The sequence below is a fragment of the Candidozyma haemuli genome (genome assembly GCF_002926055.2).
Source record: "Candidozyma haemuli strain B11899 chromosome Unknown B_2014730914, whole genome shotgun sequence".
In the NCBI taxonomy this organism is placed as follows: domain Eukaryota; kingdom Fungi; phylum Ascomycota; class Pichiomycetes; order Serinales; family Metschnikowiaceae; genus Candidozyma; species Candidozyma haemuli.
This window is the reverse complement of record NW_020289902.1, coordinates 1,259,922-1,274,252: the sequence shown is the minus strand read 5'-3', so window position 1 is coordinate 1,274,252 and position 14,331 is coordinate 1,259,922. Positions and strand designations below refer to the sequence as shown.

At 43.9% G+C, this 14,331-nt stretch overlaps 6 protein-coding genes across 6 annotated transcripts; 3 read left to right on the top strand and 3 right to left on the bottom strand. All coding sequences in view use genetic code 12, as the record gives it.

Annotated features, from left to right (window-relative positions):
• Positions 1–55: 55 nt before the first annotated feature.
• On the bottom strand, positions 56–355 carry CXQ85_001383 (uncharacterized protein; the record flags this gene model as incomplete). Its single annotated transcript, XM_025485097.1, has 1 exon — positions 56–355. The coding sequence occupies one exon, from the start codon at positions 353–355 to the stop codon at positions 56–58; it is 300 nt and encodes a 99-aa protein (XP_025340028.1).
• Positions 356–1,161: 806 nt separating this feature from the next.
• Positions 1,162–1,671, top strand: CXQ85_001382 (uncharacterized protein; the record flags this gene model as incomplete). Its single annotated transcript, XM_025485096.1, has 1 exon — positions 1,162–1,671. The coding sequence occupies one exon, from the start codon at positions 1,162–1,164 to the stop codon at positions 1,669–1,671; it is 510 nt and encodes a 169-aa protein (XP_025340027.1).
• Positions 1,672–1,719: 48 nt separating this feature from the next.
• On the bottom strand, positions 1,720–4,305 carry PKH3 (protein kinase; the record flags this gene model as incomplete). The annotated part of the gene is made up of 2 exons (XM_025485095.1): positions 1,720–2,873; positions 3,249–4,305. 2 exons carry the CDS (start codon positions 4,303–4,305, stop codon positions 1,720–1,722), a joined length of 2,211 nt encoding a protein of 736 aa, XP_025340026.1.
• Positions 4,306–5,643: 1,338 nt separating this feature from the next.
• Positions 5,644–7,968, top strand: CXQ85_001380 (metalloendopeptidase; the record flags this gene model as incomplete). The annotated part of the gene is made up of 1 exon (XM_025485094.1): positions 5,644–7,968. One exon carries the CDS (start codon positions 5,644–5,646, stop codon positions 7,966–7,968), a length of 2,325 nt encoding a protein of 774 aa, XP_025340025.1.
• Positions 7,969–8,088: 120 nt separating this feature from the next.
• On the top strand, positions 8,089–9,462 carry CXQ85_001379 (putative serine--tRNA ligase; the record flags this gene model as incomplete). The annotated part of the gene is made up of 1 exon (XM_025485093.1): positions 8,089–9,462. The coding sequence occupies one exon, from the start codon at positions 8,089–8,091 to the stop codon at positions 9,460–9,462; it is 1,374 nt and encodes a 457-aa protein (XP_025340024.1).
• Positions 9,463–9,496: 34 nt separating this feature from the next.
• Positions 9,497–13,972, bottom strand: SRO77 (putative Rab GTPase-binding protein; the record flags this gene model as incomplete). Its single annotated transcript, XM_025485092.1, has 2 exons — positions 9,497–10,570; positions 10,766–13,972. 2 exons carry the CDS (start codon positions 13,970–13,972, stop codon positions 9,497–9,499), a joined length of 4,281 nt encoding a protein of 1,426 aa, XP_025340023.1.
• Between the last annotated feature and the right edge of the window lie 359 nt (positions 13,973–14,331).

The window sequence follows — 14,331 nt, the reverse complement described above, 5'->3', positions numbered from 1 at the left end:
TTGATCTAAGTAAACCAGCATATACTGTACGAAACATCCCCAACAAACCGAAAGCTCACAAAGTAGTCTCAGTTGTCGTTGACTCTTCGAAGCCATCAAAAACGTCGTCTGTACCCTCGATCTCGCTGTTCAACTTCTCCACATAAGCGTCTAACCAGTCACCAGCGGGAACAATGGTTTCAAGAATTATAGACTCCAAAACCCTCTCCTGGTCGTCAATGACTCTGGCTAAAACGGAGTATGTAGAGTTTCCAGGTCCGATCAGCTCATACACATTCAATGATGTTATGTTTGCTGACCAAGCCTTATATGACTCCTGAGAACTAGGCGAAAGGATATCGTATAACTCAGTCATCAAGAGCAGTGATTCCCCCTAATTTCCAAATTCAGCAGAATGGGCTCAATTTAAAGTCTTCATCCTTTGAGGCGCAATGATCCCGCAACTTTTAAACCACAAAGGTTTTCTCCTCAAGGCGGGTGTCAAGGAACTTAGCATAAGATGCATATCGAGATATGTCCGCCTCAATCTCGCATCTAGAGTCTACGGCTTTTTCAATCTACCCTCTTTAGTCCCTTGACATTTCTGATGCTTGGTAGTTAAAGAAGTCAAAATTGCTATTGAAATGTTATCTTTCTGTTAAGCTTTGATAATATGAGTATTGCATGAAATGAGGAGATTCCAGTAATTTGGATCACTATCTTGACATAGACATGTCTCACACTTTCTATATCACCCCTACTTTGAACTCAATGAGGTCGGCTTAAGCAGAGAATGAGAGCTTTTTGGCAACTGAGGGCCACCTGTTAACCCAAATAATAAAACGTTATCGACTGTTCTTGAAAAAGAAGAAAAATTTCGGAGCCAGCAGCAAGCCAATTAAAAGTCGGAATGAAAGAAGGGGATAAAAAGAAAATTTGAATGCACTTTTACTTCCATATAAACCGATTCATTTCATAAGAGCTCCATATTGAAAGAATCCTCACCGAGAAAGCTCGATGATTTAACAAAGCCTGTGTAATATTTTGACAGTGAGAAATGACTTAAGGACTCCCTCTCATCAACCCCCACCAAACATAGTACTAGGCGCGATTGCGAATCTCTTATCGACTACATATTCAAAAATCACGTTCAAGCGGTGCTGACGCCAACGTGCCTCCTCCATGTCAGATTTCTTCTATAAAAAGCTGTCTAATCAGCTGCTGGTTGCACCTGTGGAATTGCTTACTACAGCAAACTGCGAAGACTCCTCTAGGATAAGGGCTTTTCTTAGACTCTCTAGGATCGCCACAGACGATACGATAAGCCAACATTTGAACGAAACGAGGCCTTCTGATTGTGACTCGTATTTCAATAAGAAAATTGTTCCCCAGTGGCAAGCTCGAGCGCATGCCATTCAATTCTGTTCGGATTATGCTAAGAAACTAGAGCAAGAAGTGGCTGCTTCGAGGCCCAATCCAGCAGACTACGACTTAAGGACCAACCCGTATGCAATGAAGGACGATCTTGACAAGATTGAACAGCAAAATGCTCGAAGAGCTACGATAGAGAATTGGGTTCGCAATGAAGAGAATGTGGAGAAGATCATAAGAGAAGAGACAACAAAAATCTTCAACGACAAGTGCTATTACAAGGACTGGCTCCAACAATTTGCAGACATGGTTAGTAAATAGGGGTATAACTAACTTTAAAAATTGTCTTCTATTTGTACATTTATCAATCTATCTGCCAGCAGCGGCAGCTGCAGCGTATGCTAATACGTTACCGGACTTCTTGGGTGGTGCCTTTTGAGAGGAGGAGGACGACCTCGATCCACCAGATTTGGCGCCGTTCTTGGTGAGTGTTTTTGAGGAAGCTCTCGGAGCAGTTTTGGTTGCAGCTTTCTTGCTGTTTGTCTTTTTGGGCTGCTTAGCTTGTTCGCTAACCAAGTCCTTGGCCCAGATCAAGCAATCAATCCAACCTAAGTGCTCTCCAATACGTACCACATCGCCTTTTTTATCAACAACACGAGCAGACTTCTCATACTTGAATTTCTGATCGTCCTTAACTCGTTTAAGGAACACGAGATCCCCGCCTTCTTTAATCAATTCAAGGATAAGATACCCGTAGACCTCTTCACCATGGGAAGGACTCGTGTCTTCGTCGTCAACGTAAACACTTTCAAACTCATAGTCATACATCAGATAATCTCCTCCCTGGTTCGCAGTGAGATCAACCAGCATGACTTCAAGATTTTCATAAATCAAAAAGATCCGGGCCTTGTTACTGACGCAAGCAACCACGGGAACCATATTTCTATCGAGCACATCCTGATATCTATCGACAAGACGTTCGATTGTTTCATCATCGATGCTACCCGGCTTTCGATCGATAAGCTTGTTACTTAATTGCAGCTTAAGGATTGTATCAAGTTTAATAACCTTCTCATCTGGCTCCAAAAAGGAGGAGATTTCCTTGAAAGTAACAGTATTTGGAGCCGGCTCCGGAGACTTCTCGACGATTGGTTTCTTAACAGGTGTGCGTGCACGTTCCGCTTGTGGTTTTGGTTTGCTTGCGCTGGTAGCTCTGTTGGCAGAGAGATTTGCAGCACTCTTAGCAGCCAGCGAGGCACCATTTCCCTGTGGCAACTTGGGCGAAGTAGGCGAGCTGCTAGAGGCAGAGCTAGGTCGAGATGATGGTCTGGCGAATGCGGTACCAGAGCGTAAATCTTTGTACTGTGGAGAGCGAGGAGACGAATGTCCTGACGATATCTGTGTCTCTGCCATCTTGTTCTCTAAAACGGGGATACCACCAGGTTGAGATGGGGTAGAGTTATGCGTTCGAGGCATAGGGCGTCTTTGCCCGGGTGAAGCTGCCTGTTTTTGCATCATTGGGCCTGGTTGGTGGGGTGGGTGGTATTGAAACTGCGGAGACGACTGTAGCTGTCCCATGCCACCATGCGGAGGCATCCTCGCATCTGCTGATGGCCGTTGCTTTAACGGTGGCATTTTGCGGGCTTGTTGAGACGGGTTGGGAGGCAAAAAGTTGGGATCATTTGGCATAATTTGAGTGGTCGTTTCCACTGGTCTATGAGCCGCAGCGGCCGCAACTGTCGGGATGCTTCCTGAGCTCATACCTTTCTTTATTCTGGTAGGTGGTTGGTGAGTTTTTTTGCCCGCCATAGTTGGTACCAAATTGAAATCCGCCAGCAGTTGGATTTGTGAATGAAGTTGGTAGTTCGATGTCGATTTATTGATGTTCCTGCTCGAACCTGACTTCATGGCTGGAGTTCCGAAGTTCTGTTGCGATGCTGGTGGAGCACCGGGGTGATAAGGCTCGAACCTGGGCACTTTTCGATTCCATATGAAGTTCCGATCGTCCCACGGTACTCCAGCAAACCAAGCCTTCGATTGAATCTGCAGAATTGTGAGTCTCTGATGTGCCTCGGCAATGAGAGTCTGATCAACGATTTCTTTGACCCCTGGAGGTACAGGGTTTCTATAGGTATAGTTGACGCCGATAATTTTCTCGAACGTCAAGTACTCTGTGGGACCTTTAAATGGAGGAAGCCCGTTGAAAAACTGATACAAGATGCATCCAAGGGCCCAAACATCACTTTCGAAACCACATTCATTGTATTGAAGTAATTCAGGGGGAACATATTCGGCCGTACCCACAAAAGATCCACGCCTATCCTTTTGCGGTTTCTCCAGCACTGTGTCATAATTAATGGCTTCGCCCTGAGGGTCTTCAACTTCCCCAAGTAGCTTTGCAGCACCAAAATCGGTAATCTTCAAATTAAAATCGTAGCCAACCAAGATATTCTCTGGCTTCAAGTCTCTATGTATGACTCCCTTCAGGTGAATGAATTTAACAGCGTCAATTATTTGAATCATATAGAACTTCAGTACTTGCTCTGAAAGGGAGCCAAACTTGCTGATGATGGAAAGAAGCTCGCCGTATTCGGCGAAATCCAATACGAAGAAGAGACTGGCATCGTCCTGGAATGTATAGTAAAGCTGGACAATACCTGGATGCTGTTGGCCCAAGCGGTGTAACGTCGACTTCTCAATATTAACATACTTTATCTTGTCTTCTTTCACGATATGGCGTTTCAGGAGAACTTTTATGGCATACGTCTTGTTGTTGTAGAGATCCATGGCAGAATAGACGGTCGAGTAAGAGCCCTCGCCGATCCTAGTGCCAAATTGATAGTCTCTTGCTGTTCTTCTTCTAGGTGGATTGGTACCATTAACGTCTTTCTGACCTTCCGTAGGTCCCAGGGGCCCGTTATTGCCCACCATTGAGGGCTGGGTCTGAGTTGACATGGACTAGTAGCAACTTAACTGGTTGAGTTATGGAAAGATGAAACGCTGCCAAAAAAGGGGATCGTGGAAGAATGCAAGGCTAGTCTAGGACTGGTATGTAAAGGGCAGAAAGCTAGCTTTTCTCGGGGTACTTTGGTTGATGGTGTAAACGTTTGACGTAAATAGATTGAAGCCACGAGAGTATGTGCCAGAAGTCGCAAGCTAGGTACCGTAGCAAGTTGTGTTTTTGGATAGGCCTATTCGGTGCGAATAATGGCTGGGCCGATGAATTGTAGGCACAAAGGCGTAAACGGTAAAATTGGCTTTTTGTGAACGTTCCGCTTTTCTTCTCTACCTCACTGGCTGCTGCGTTGACTCCTGATCTTCTGCTAATTGCTGCTGTTCTCTGCGATGTGTCGACTTGTCGAGTCAGTTACTTGGCTGCGAAATGTCTCACTTGGACAAGCTTTTGTCGGATTACACGGGGTCAAACTTTTCTTGGATATTCAGGTTATCAAGGGGTTGCTGAAACCATGGTATATCTCTTCAGGCGATTTGACCAATATTCGTAAAGCTTAAACTGTGTTATAAGAGGTCTTACAATTAGTAGAGAAGTGTACTAGTCATAGGAGGGAAGCGACACTATACACAAGAAAAGTCAACCAATTCGTTACTCTTTCCTAAAAGGATGCTACACTGCCCATTCATAATGTTTTCAGGTAGATGAGGGCATGCAGAGATGAGCAGAATCAAACGAGGTCTAAACCCATTAGTGGATATCTGAAGAGTGCTTGGTCACCCTTCATGTAGCACAAGCATTCGAACGAACCTTTCGAGCACAAGATCAAGTCTTTTGCTACATAGAGACTTGGTGTCACGCTAGAAAAGGCTTGGGGAGTTGAGAAAAATTGTAGGTGGAACAAAAAGATACTTTTTTTGACAACAGTTAAATTATTTGGGACATCTTTTACCGTAGCAGAACATTTGCAACGGTTGGCATAACAAAGCGTGAGGAGTTCTCGACCCCAGACTTCGACATTGGCTGCGAAAGGGCCTGTGAGCATTACGTCACATCTGGAATGCGCCTTATCAGGACCCTAAAGCTATAGTGAACCAACCAAAGCCATTTTTGAGTTATCTAGAATGCTAAGATATTAAAAAATAAAAAAATTAGTTAGTATTCCAAAACATTAATGAAATACCTTCGTTCCTGCCGACTAGGATTCTGGATCCTGCCCGCTTATGTTTCGAAGTCAGGAAATCTCACAGTAGCTGGAAAATATCTCCTGCAGTACATTTGCAACTTTTATCCAACTGACCAAGAACCTGCTTATTGCCTCCATCGTTCCTTTTACAAGCATGTTTGCATCGTCCGTACAGCTACGTAGCTTGCCAAAGCTAGCGTTAACAAGGGCGATTTCCTCCTCGGTCGCTATACGAAAACCTATCCAAGGCGACCAGCTCACTCGCTTATTCGACAGCCAAAAGTGCTTCTCGAATTTTAACAAGGCACCTGGCGGATATTTCTCGACGAAGCATGTCGGTTTGTTCAGAAATGAGAAACTAAAATCCCCAGATGGGCTCATAGAATTCTCGAAAGAGTCTCTTAAAAAAGCTAAGAGCTTAGTCAAGACCATGCTCTTGGAAGCGAAAAACACTGACCAAGGCAAGCTTAGTTATATACGGAAACTTGACCAGCTTAGTGATATATTGTGTCGTGTAATAGATGCTGCTGAATTTATAAGAGTGGTCCATCCAAGCCAGAAATGGGTAGCGGCGGCCCAGAATACCCACGAGATAATGTTTGAATACATGAATCAGCTCAATACAAACGTCGATTTGTATCGTACGTTAGCTCAGATACTTGATCTGGATATCGTGCACCACTTAAGTCAGGAAGAGATCGACGTCGGAAAGTACTTACGCCAGGACTTCGAAAGATCTGGTATTGCGATGGATCCCGAAACTAGAAATAACTTCGTTGCAATCACTCAGCAGATCTCACTATTAGGTGCATCGTACAACAACGAAGTTCATGATCTTGAAAGCTTTTGGTGCACTATCAGTCCACAAGAATTCGAGTTGATCGGCGACGAAAGGCTCAAATCTGAGATAAAAGATTTCCAGGCGAAAGCACCACGAACTAATCACGGTATATCCATCCCACTCGCTGGACTGTTACCTTATTCTATCTTAGTAAGATGTTCTAATGAAGAGGTAAGAAGAAAGGTTTGGATAGCTTTGCATAATTCCCCTAAGCGTCAAATAAAGACGTTGGACAGTTTTGTCAAGTACCGTGCTTTATTAGCCAATATGCTTGGGTATCTGTCATTCGCAGACTATCAGCTTGAGCACAAGATGGCGAAATCTCCACATAATGTTATTGCATTCTTGACCAACCTTCAGGAAACTCTTCTTTCAGAGAAAAAGGGAGTCATGAGTGAACTCAGAAGGTTGTACAAGTACAAGAATGGAAGTGGCCTTGCTGTCTCGAATGATGAGGTCCTTTCCGAAGTCAAACCTTGGGACAGAGATTACTTGCTTGCGAAGATGATGAAGGACTCCGACCTCAGTCTGCATGATGAAGAGATATCTGAGTACTTGTCTGTCGGCACTGTCATGAATGGGCTCAGTAAACTCTTCCAGAGTATCTATAACGTCTCTCTTGTGCCTGAGAGAACTGACAAGGGCGAAACATGGGATCACAGCAGTGTTCGCAAACTCAAGTACATGGATCTCACGAATAATGAGGTATTGGGGTACTTATACGTTGACTTCTGGTCGGAGAAAGTGCTTCCATCTCATTTTACTATCGTGTGCTCAAGAGAGCTTAATACCTCTATTGGTACGGAACTGAGGGAAGATATGGAGCAGGCTGTTCATCTCAGTAAAGATAAAGATTATCAGCTTCCAGTTATCTCGCTCGTTTGCAATTTCCAGAAACCAAAAAGTACCGGTATGGGTCGTCTTGCTGGTTTAGATAGCGACATGCCGACTCTTTTGACACTTGAACAGGTGGACACAATCTTCCACGAGATGGGCCATGCAATGCATTCGATGCTCGGGCGTACAAGGCTTCATAACTTGTCTGGCACTCGCTGTCTGACAGACTTTGTGGAACTTCCTTCTGTGCTTATGGAGTCCTTCAGTAATGACCCAAGAGTGCTTTGTAAGATCGCTAAACATTACAAGACAGGTGAACTGTTGCCTGAATCTCTCTTAAGGAACCATCAGGCAAAGAGAGACTCCCTCAAACATTGTGAATCTTACATGCAATCTAAAATGGCCCTTCTTGATCAAGTTTTGCATGATGAGAAGGTAGTGGACTTCAGCAATCATGAATCGTTCAAAAAATTCAGTTCGACTTCTGTATACCACCATCTCGAAGGTGAGCTTAAGGTGTTTGCTGATCAGTGGTCTACATGGCATGGAAAGTTCCCGCACTTATTTTCGTACGGAGCTGTTTACTACTCATATTTATTGGACCGAGCCATAGCTGAAAAAGTTTGGAACGGCCTTTTCAAAGACGATCCTTGGAGCCGTGCTGCAGGCGAGAAGTACAAGGAGAGTATACTCAAATGGGGCGGTGCCCGTGATCCCTGGAAATGCTTAGCAGAAGCATTAGATGACGAAGAATTAAGTAAGGGTGATGCTAGGGCTATGGAAATAATAGGCCACTTGTAAATATTTATAATTATACTACTTCACTCAAATCACTTGTATAATTCAACGGTTCGATCTTCGCACCCACACTGATTTGCATCCATACATACGCACTCATCATAATATTAATACAAGTATATTATGAAACCTTTCCGAACTTGGAGCCGATGCCTAAGCTCTTTCAAAAGTACAACCACTCTTAAGAAGCCCATCCTCGATGTTAAAGGCATAATTGCTCAGAGCGAGGATATGAAGCATGTCCTTCGGCGTCGTGGTCTTTCTCATGCCGATCTCGAATTCATCCTAGACAATCGAGACAAGGAGAGGGAATTACAACGAGAAAGAGACCAGTTAGTAAAGGAAAGAAAGCAGGGAGGATCTAGACTAGCTGAGCTCAAGTCTAGGGGGGCAACTGAAGCGGAAATAGCAGAGTTGCAAAAGAGCCTTGGTTCTTTGAAACCTACCATCGCACTGCTTGAAGGTCGCCTTTCACAGCTATCTGAACTCATACATAAGCATACAGAATCATTGCCTAATTGGTTAGATGGTTCCGTTCCTAGTGACCCTGACGTGCCAGAAGTTCACTCAATAATCAATGAAGCATCCGAAGAATCTATAATCTCCCTGTTACCTGTCACACTGATGGACCATAAGGCTATTGCAGAAAAGCTTAACATAGTGAACTTCACCGTTGCTTCTAGAATCTCAGGATCCTCTTGGTATTATCTTGTCGGAGATGGAGCTCTTTTGGAACAAGCCTTGGTTCAATATGCCTTATCAAAAGCGAGACAGTCTGGTTATACGATGGTCATTCCACCCAGTATTGTCAAAAATGAGATTACGCATGCCTGTGGATTTAAACCAAGAGATCAGAATGATGAAAAGCAGGTCTACGAGCTAGAAGGAGAGTCTCTATCTCTTACTGGCACTGCAGAAATCCCGATGGGTGCTCTCCATTCCTCCTCGACAATGCTGGAAGATCAACTTCCAGCTAAGTATGTTGGTGTATCACGCTCCTACAGAGCAGAAGCTGGAGCAAACGGTAAAGATACTACTGGTCTCTATCGAGTGCATGAGTTCACCAAGGTAGAGCTCTTTCACTTTACAACACCCGACAAGTCTGTTTCTGAACTAGAAGAATTGCGTGAGTTTCAGACGTCAATAATCAAGGACTTAGGTATCAAAGCGAAAATGTTGAACATGCCTACTACTGATTTGGGTGCCCCTGCGGTAAAGAAGTACGATTGCGAAGCATGGATGCCGGGAAGAGGAGGATGGGGTGAACTCACCAGTAGTTCGAACTGTACTGACTACCAAAGCCGGCGACTTGGTATTCGCTATAAGACAAAGGAAGGGTTTTCTCATATACACACACTCAACGGGACGGCCATGGCTGTTCCAAGGATGATCGTTGCCATCCTTGAACAAAACTACGATTCTGAACTGAATGCGGTTGTCATACCTGATGTACTCAGACCATACATGGATGGCAAAAAGGTCATTACACAAAATTAGATTGAAGCTTGTAAATAGTCTGTTCATTAATCCATTAAAATTCCTCGTTAGCCCCATAAACTTCTTCTTTCACTTCCTTGAGAGGCATACTCACCACTCTCTTCTTTGGTATGTCTATGCCTCCTCCATTAGATGCATCAGCAAAGGCACCAAGTCTTTGGGAGTGTAATTGTTGTAGATTGTTATACTTCTGCGTGCTGCTTCCTTCAATATCTTTCGATAGCTGTCTCGCACTAAGCTCAAGTGTATTATACTGCTCGCTTAAATGAGTGTACTGGTTGAACTTCTCCTTATAACTTTCACTAAGAAGAGCGTAGTTGCGCTTAAGTTCAGCATTCCGTTTGTCGAGCTCCTGGAAAGACTTCTGTAAGTCCAATTTTCGCTCGAGAATCAGAATAGTGCGAGACTGCTCTTCCACTATCGCTCTTATCGCATCTATATCTTTGGCAAGACCGGGAGAATGTTGTTGCGATGAAGGCTCCTGTAATTCAAGCGAAAGTGAAAGCTTGTCGAGATCTTCACGAATTTTTGATGTTGAGGATTTGTTATCCTCTTTGACACTATTAAGTAGCGTGAGTACTTCAGAAATATGACCCTCCCCTTGCCCGGAGTTGAGCAATTCACGGATTTGGTGAAGCTCTTCTTTTGTCCCAACGTTGTCGAATGAATCAAGTCTCTCTAGGATCTTGGTAACGTCATGTTTTGTTGCATTTCCCTCCGTAGTGACCTCTTCGGAATACTTGGCGATGCTTTCGAGCACGCGGTTCAAATTCTGATTGTTATTCTTCGATCTGTCAATAAGCTGTCCAAGATCAACGCTTGTCTGCTTGGTATTTGTCTGTATATCATACAAAGTTTGTTTTATTTCTTCGCTGGAGCCATGGATTTGCTCAAAGTGGTCGTCAATATTATCACTTTGGAGAAAGCTCAACTTTCCAACCCCAACGGTATTCTGTTTATTCGGCGAAATAGGGCGAAGGGTTCTCTTGGAGGGAGTGGGAGAGTTTTCAGCGAAAGACTTGTCACCGCATTTAGATGGGGTCGTTTCGACGTTTTCTTTTCCTTGGTATGACATCCTGACAAGCTCTGTAGAGTAGAAGGCCGTTTGCTGATATCAAAAGGTAAACACAGATCGCGGTCTGTACACACGGCGCAGAGTAGGCAAACAAGTTATATAGAGAACAGCCCGAAAATCTCTCCTAGCTAGATTATATTAAAAAACTCAAAGGTCTATAGTATTGCGCATAAAAAATGGATTTTTGTTAAGTCCCTTTGGTAATTAAAATCCAAATTTTGACTTCACGGCCAGCGAATAAAATGACTTCTTGGTACTGTCAGCTGTCTCCGTCATCGATTCAGAGAGGCCGCTTCCAAAGTCGTTAATACCGTTCTCGACATAATCCAAGCCATCTCTCATTGATTTCATGAACCCTTGCGTTCCAAAAGAGTATGGATTGGCATTTGCTGACTTCCTGACTGGCTCGTCGTAGGCTCTATCTTTTCTTCCACCTTTCGTTGAGGGTGCGCCATATGCGTAAGATTGGTTTGGGTTTGCTTCCGGACTAATATTGTAGGCCAAGTCACTCTCGAGATGCTTCGCTGGTTTCCTATTTGGACCGGCTATCAAGGCAGCTAGATCTTTTGGAGTAACAAAAGTGGTTTGTCCCTTTGCCCACAGTAATGCACCAGCTGCCGGGCGTGGTGGCATGATTGCATTTTCATTAAACAAAAGATCTGAAAGCTTTTCTTTGGGTTCTTTGTGTGATTTCTCGTCGTAGAGCATAAAGTCAAGCATTTCGGATTGGTTGAGCTTGAGGATGACTTCACCTGATGGAAGAATTTCGGAACCTGAACTACTCCGGCCTTCCAAAACTCTTTGGATACGTTTGTAAACATCGTTGGGTAATTTGATGTCCGCTAACTCACTCAAGGCAGGTAAAGAAAAGAGCTTCAAAAAGCCGTTCTTTGTTAACAGCGCAAGAACAACACCCTTAGCGGCACGAAAGTTCACAAGACCACTCGCAACGCAATTCTCATCCACGACCTTATGCGCTAGCTTTTGCTTTGGAGTCTTCAAGACTCGGATGTCCCGAGCGGATGTGGTGACGATCAAGCCCTGAATCTGAACACCCTGGGCTAATCTTTGGAACACATCAAGGGTGGCCACAGCCAGAGACCCGTTTGAAACATTGATTGGAATGATTTTATCAAGCCCACTATCCAGGTTGTTCTCTGAACTTCTATAATTAAGACCGATAGTTTTGTCTGCTAGCTGCACCTCAAATCCTCCCGATGGAAGAGGAACGATCTTGAATACAAGAAGATTTCCCCCGGCACTGGTTCCACAAAGCATCAACAAAGAAGAATAGCCTTCCTGTCCGTATTCCATGATAGCGAATTCAATTGTAGTCACGAAGCACTCTCCAGAGACTGAGGGAACGTAGCTAGAGACGAATTCTTGGTTTAATATGACAGCCGGACCTCTGGATACATCGCAAACAACAAGTCTACCCGACCTGTAGCCGACAGCGGCAAATCCTGCTTGCGACATCTTAAGGCTCGTGATTTTATCTTTCAGGTCGAGCACTAAAAGATGTTCTGGAAGAAAACTAGAGGAGGAAAAGGGGCCCAGTATTCTGTTCCTCAAATTGACAATACGGGCTTGTCCATTTCGGTGTTGAACAGGACATTGATCATACCCTTGGTTTGCAGGAGGTTGTGCTAATGGGTTATGGCCAAGCTTGGCGACTTTACAAATCACAACATTTCCGTTCGCTAGACCAACTATCATTTCCCTGCTCTCAAAACTGCATGACACTTGTGCAATGCGATAAGAACTTGATTCTTTTCCGTTAAAAAGGGTATTTCTGAATTCCAAAGCAATCAACTTTTCTTCGTTATGAAACTCGCCTGCTGTGACGTCTAAAAATCTCACATCACCATTTTCGTGTCCTGTGATCACAATATTGTGGTAGTTATCATCAAACCCAACAGTTTTTGGAAAGCTTTTGTTCACAGGAGCGCCACCATTGACTAAAGCCAGATCATTTTGATTAGCAGCGGCATTTTTCCTGCTGGAGAGCACGCCGAACCACTCCATCCTCTTGACAGAAACTGTCGAGAAGAAAGTCGTTGGTGGAACGGTAAATGACAATGATGGAGGAAGAAGGAGGTTCCTGGTAGTAGCAAGGCCTCCCGCTTCTGGGTTGTACTTGGTCAAGTAAACTGCACCCAAATTGGAAATGAAAAGTATACTAGATGGGTTATGACAGCCATTGAAGTATAATAGTCCGTCTTGTGCGAGAGGGATAATCTTTTCAATAATCTCATTAGGTCCATCATCCTTTTTTCTGCGATTGAAAGCTACCGTTAGCTTTCTTTGGCCATCCTGAGGACGAGAATAGAATTCGCCTTGTTTCTCGTGTGAAGTTAAACTATACTTCAACGTTAAGCCAAAGTCTAATACATCAACGCATTCAGGGTCTGATCTAGAAGCACCGGTCACTAGAAGTTGTGTAAGTTCGGGGTCCAAACCGGCTATCCACCTTGCTCGAATTGCCAAAGGTGCTTCTTCAAAATTGAGATTACCGGCAGGCTCACCGTGCTTTTGAAGGCCCGTTGCCATCACTGTCCTGGCTTCAAGTAAAGTCGCTGAGTTTGTATCCCAAAAAGCAAGTGTTCCGTCGTTGTGTACGGACACCATGTGAAGACCGTTAGGGTGGTAATGGGCCTCTGCCACCAGGGGTATAATCTCCTTGGCAGACCCAAACACTTTTTTCTTGCCTCCACGCTCAACAAAGTTAGAGTATTCAAATCCTCTGCATTCTCGAGTTAATTGGTAAACAAATGCGTTCTTGATAATGCCCAGTGTAATAGACCACTGGACTACACAATGATCGTAAGTTACCAAAAGAGTGCCAATATCTCTTGGATGCCATTCGATACCAAGCACTGGTGACATCTTTTGCTTGGGTATGACCATCTTTTGCAAATTATCAACTCGTAAAGGAGCAAGCGTAAATCTGTCAACATCATAAAACACAACCGAACCGTTGTTAAGCCCAACAGCTAACCAATCCAAAGAAGGGTCTGATGCTACTGCCGTGACAGTACCAGGGCAAGTATAGTTGGCTAAAATGGATTTGGAGTGCAACGACAACACGGTGATTCCTCCCAGTGATTGAACACACACCAAGTAAACACCCTTGATGAACCTCAAATGTTCAATGGTGCTTGATGTCTTGAACTCGAAGACCACCTCAACAGTCTGCTGACCATAAACATGGATGGTATTTTCCTTCGTGCAAATTGCCAAAAGAGATTGAACGGGGTCATATGCAGCGGTTACGATGGAATCTGGGGGAAGACCCAATTGATCCCCAACCGCTAGCTTTAGATGCTTTGGTGCGAGATCTTGCGGTGATAAGTCTGCATTCCCTGCATTCTTTATAGCATTTGACACAGAAGAGAGTGAAAGAGGAGCTTTCCTCAGCTTCAATTTATTGAACATATCGTAAAGAAGAGTGGAGGTCTGGCGATTCTTGATGTGTGCATGAAGCCGAGCTGACTGCGAAAAATGGCTGCACAAGAGATGGGACACAGCCAGGTTTGCTATGATGAAGAAGTTGGATCCAGCTTGATAAAAAATGAAGAATTTTTATAGAAGAGTTGAGTTTTGTGCAAAGGACAGTCGTCTTGCACTTGGCTTAAATTGGGCATTTTCTTGGTCGGAAGAAACAGTAAGCAATTGATGATGATTGTAAACTTCATTATACATGTATCTATACATTTTAATATCCTCCTTTGTATAGTTTGCTTATAGAGAAGATGAAACGACAAAGAATAAAAAAAAAAAAAAAAAAAAAAATG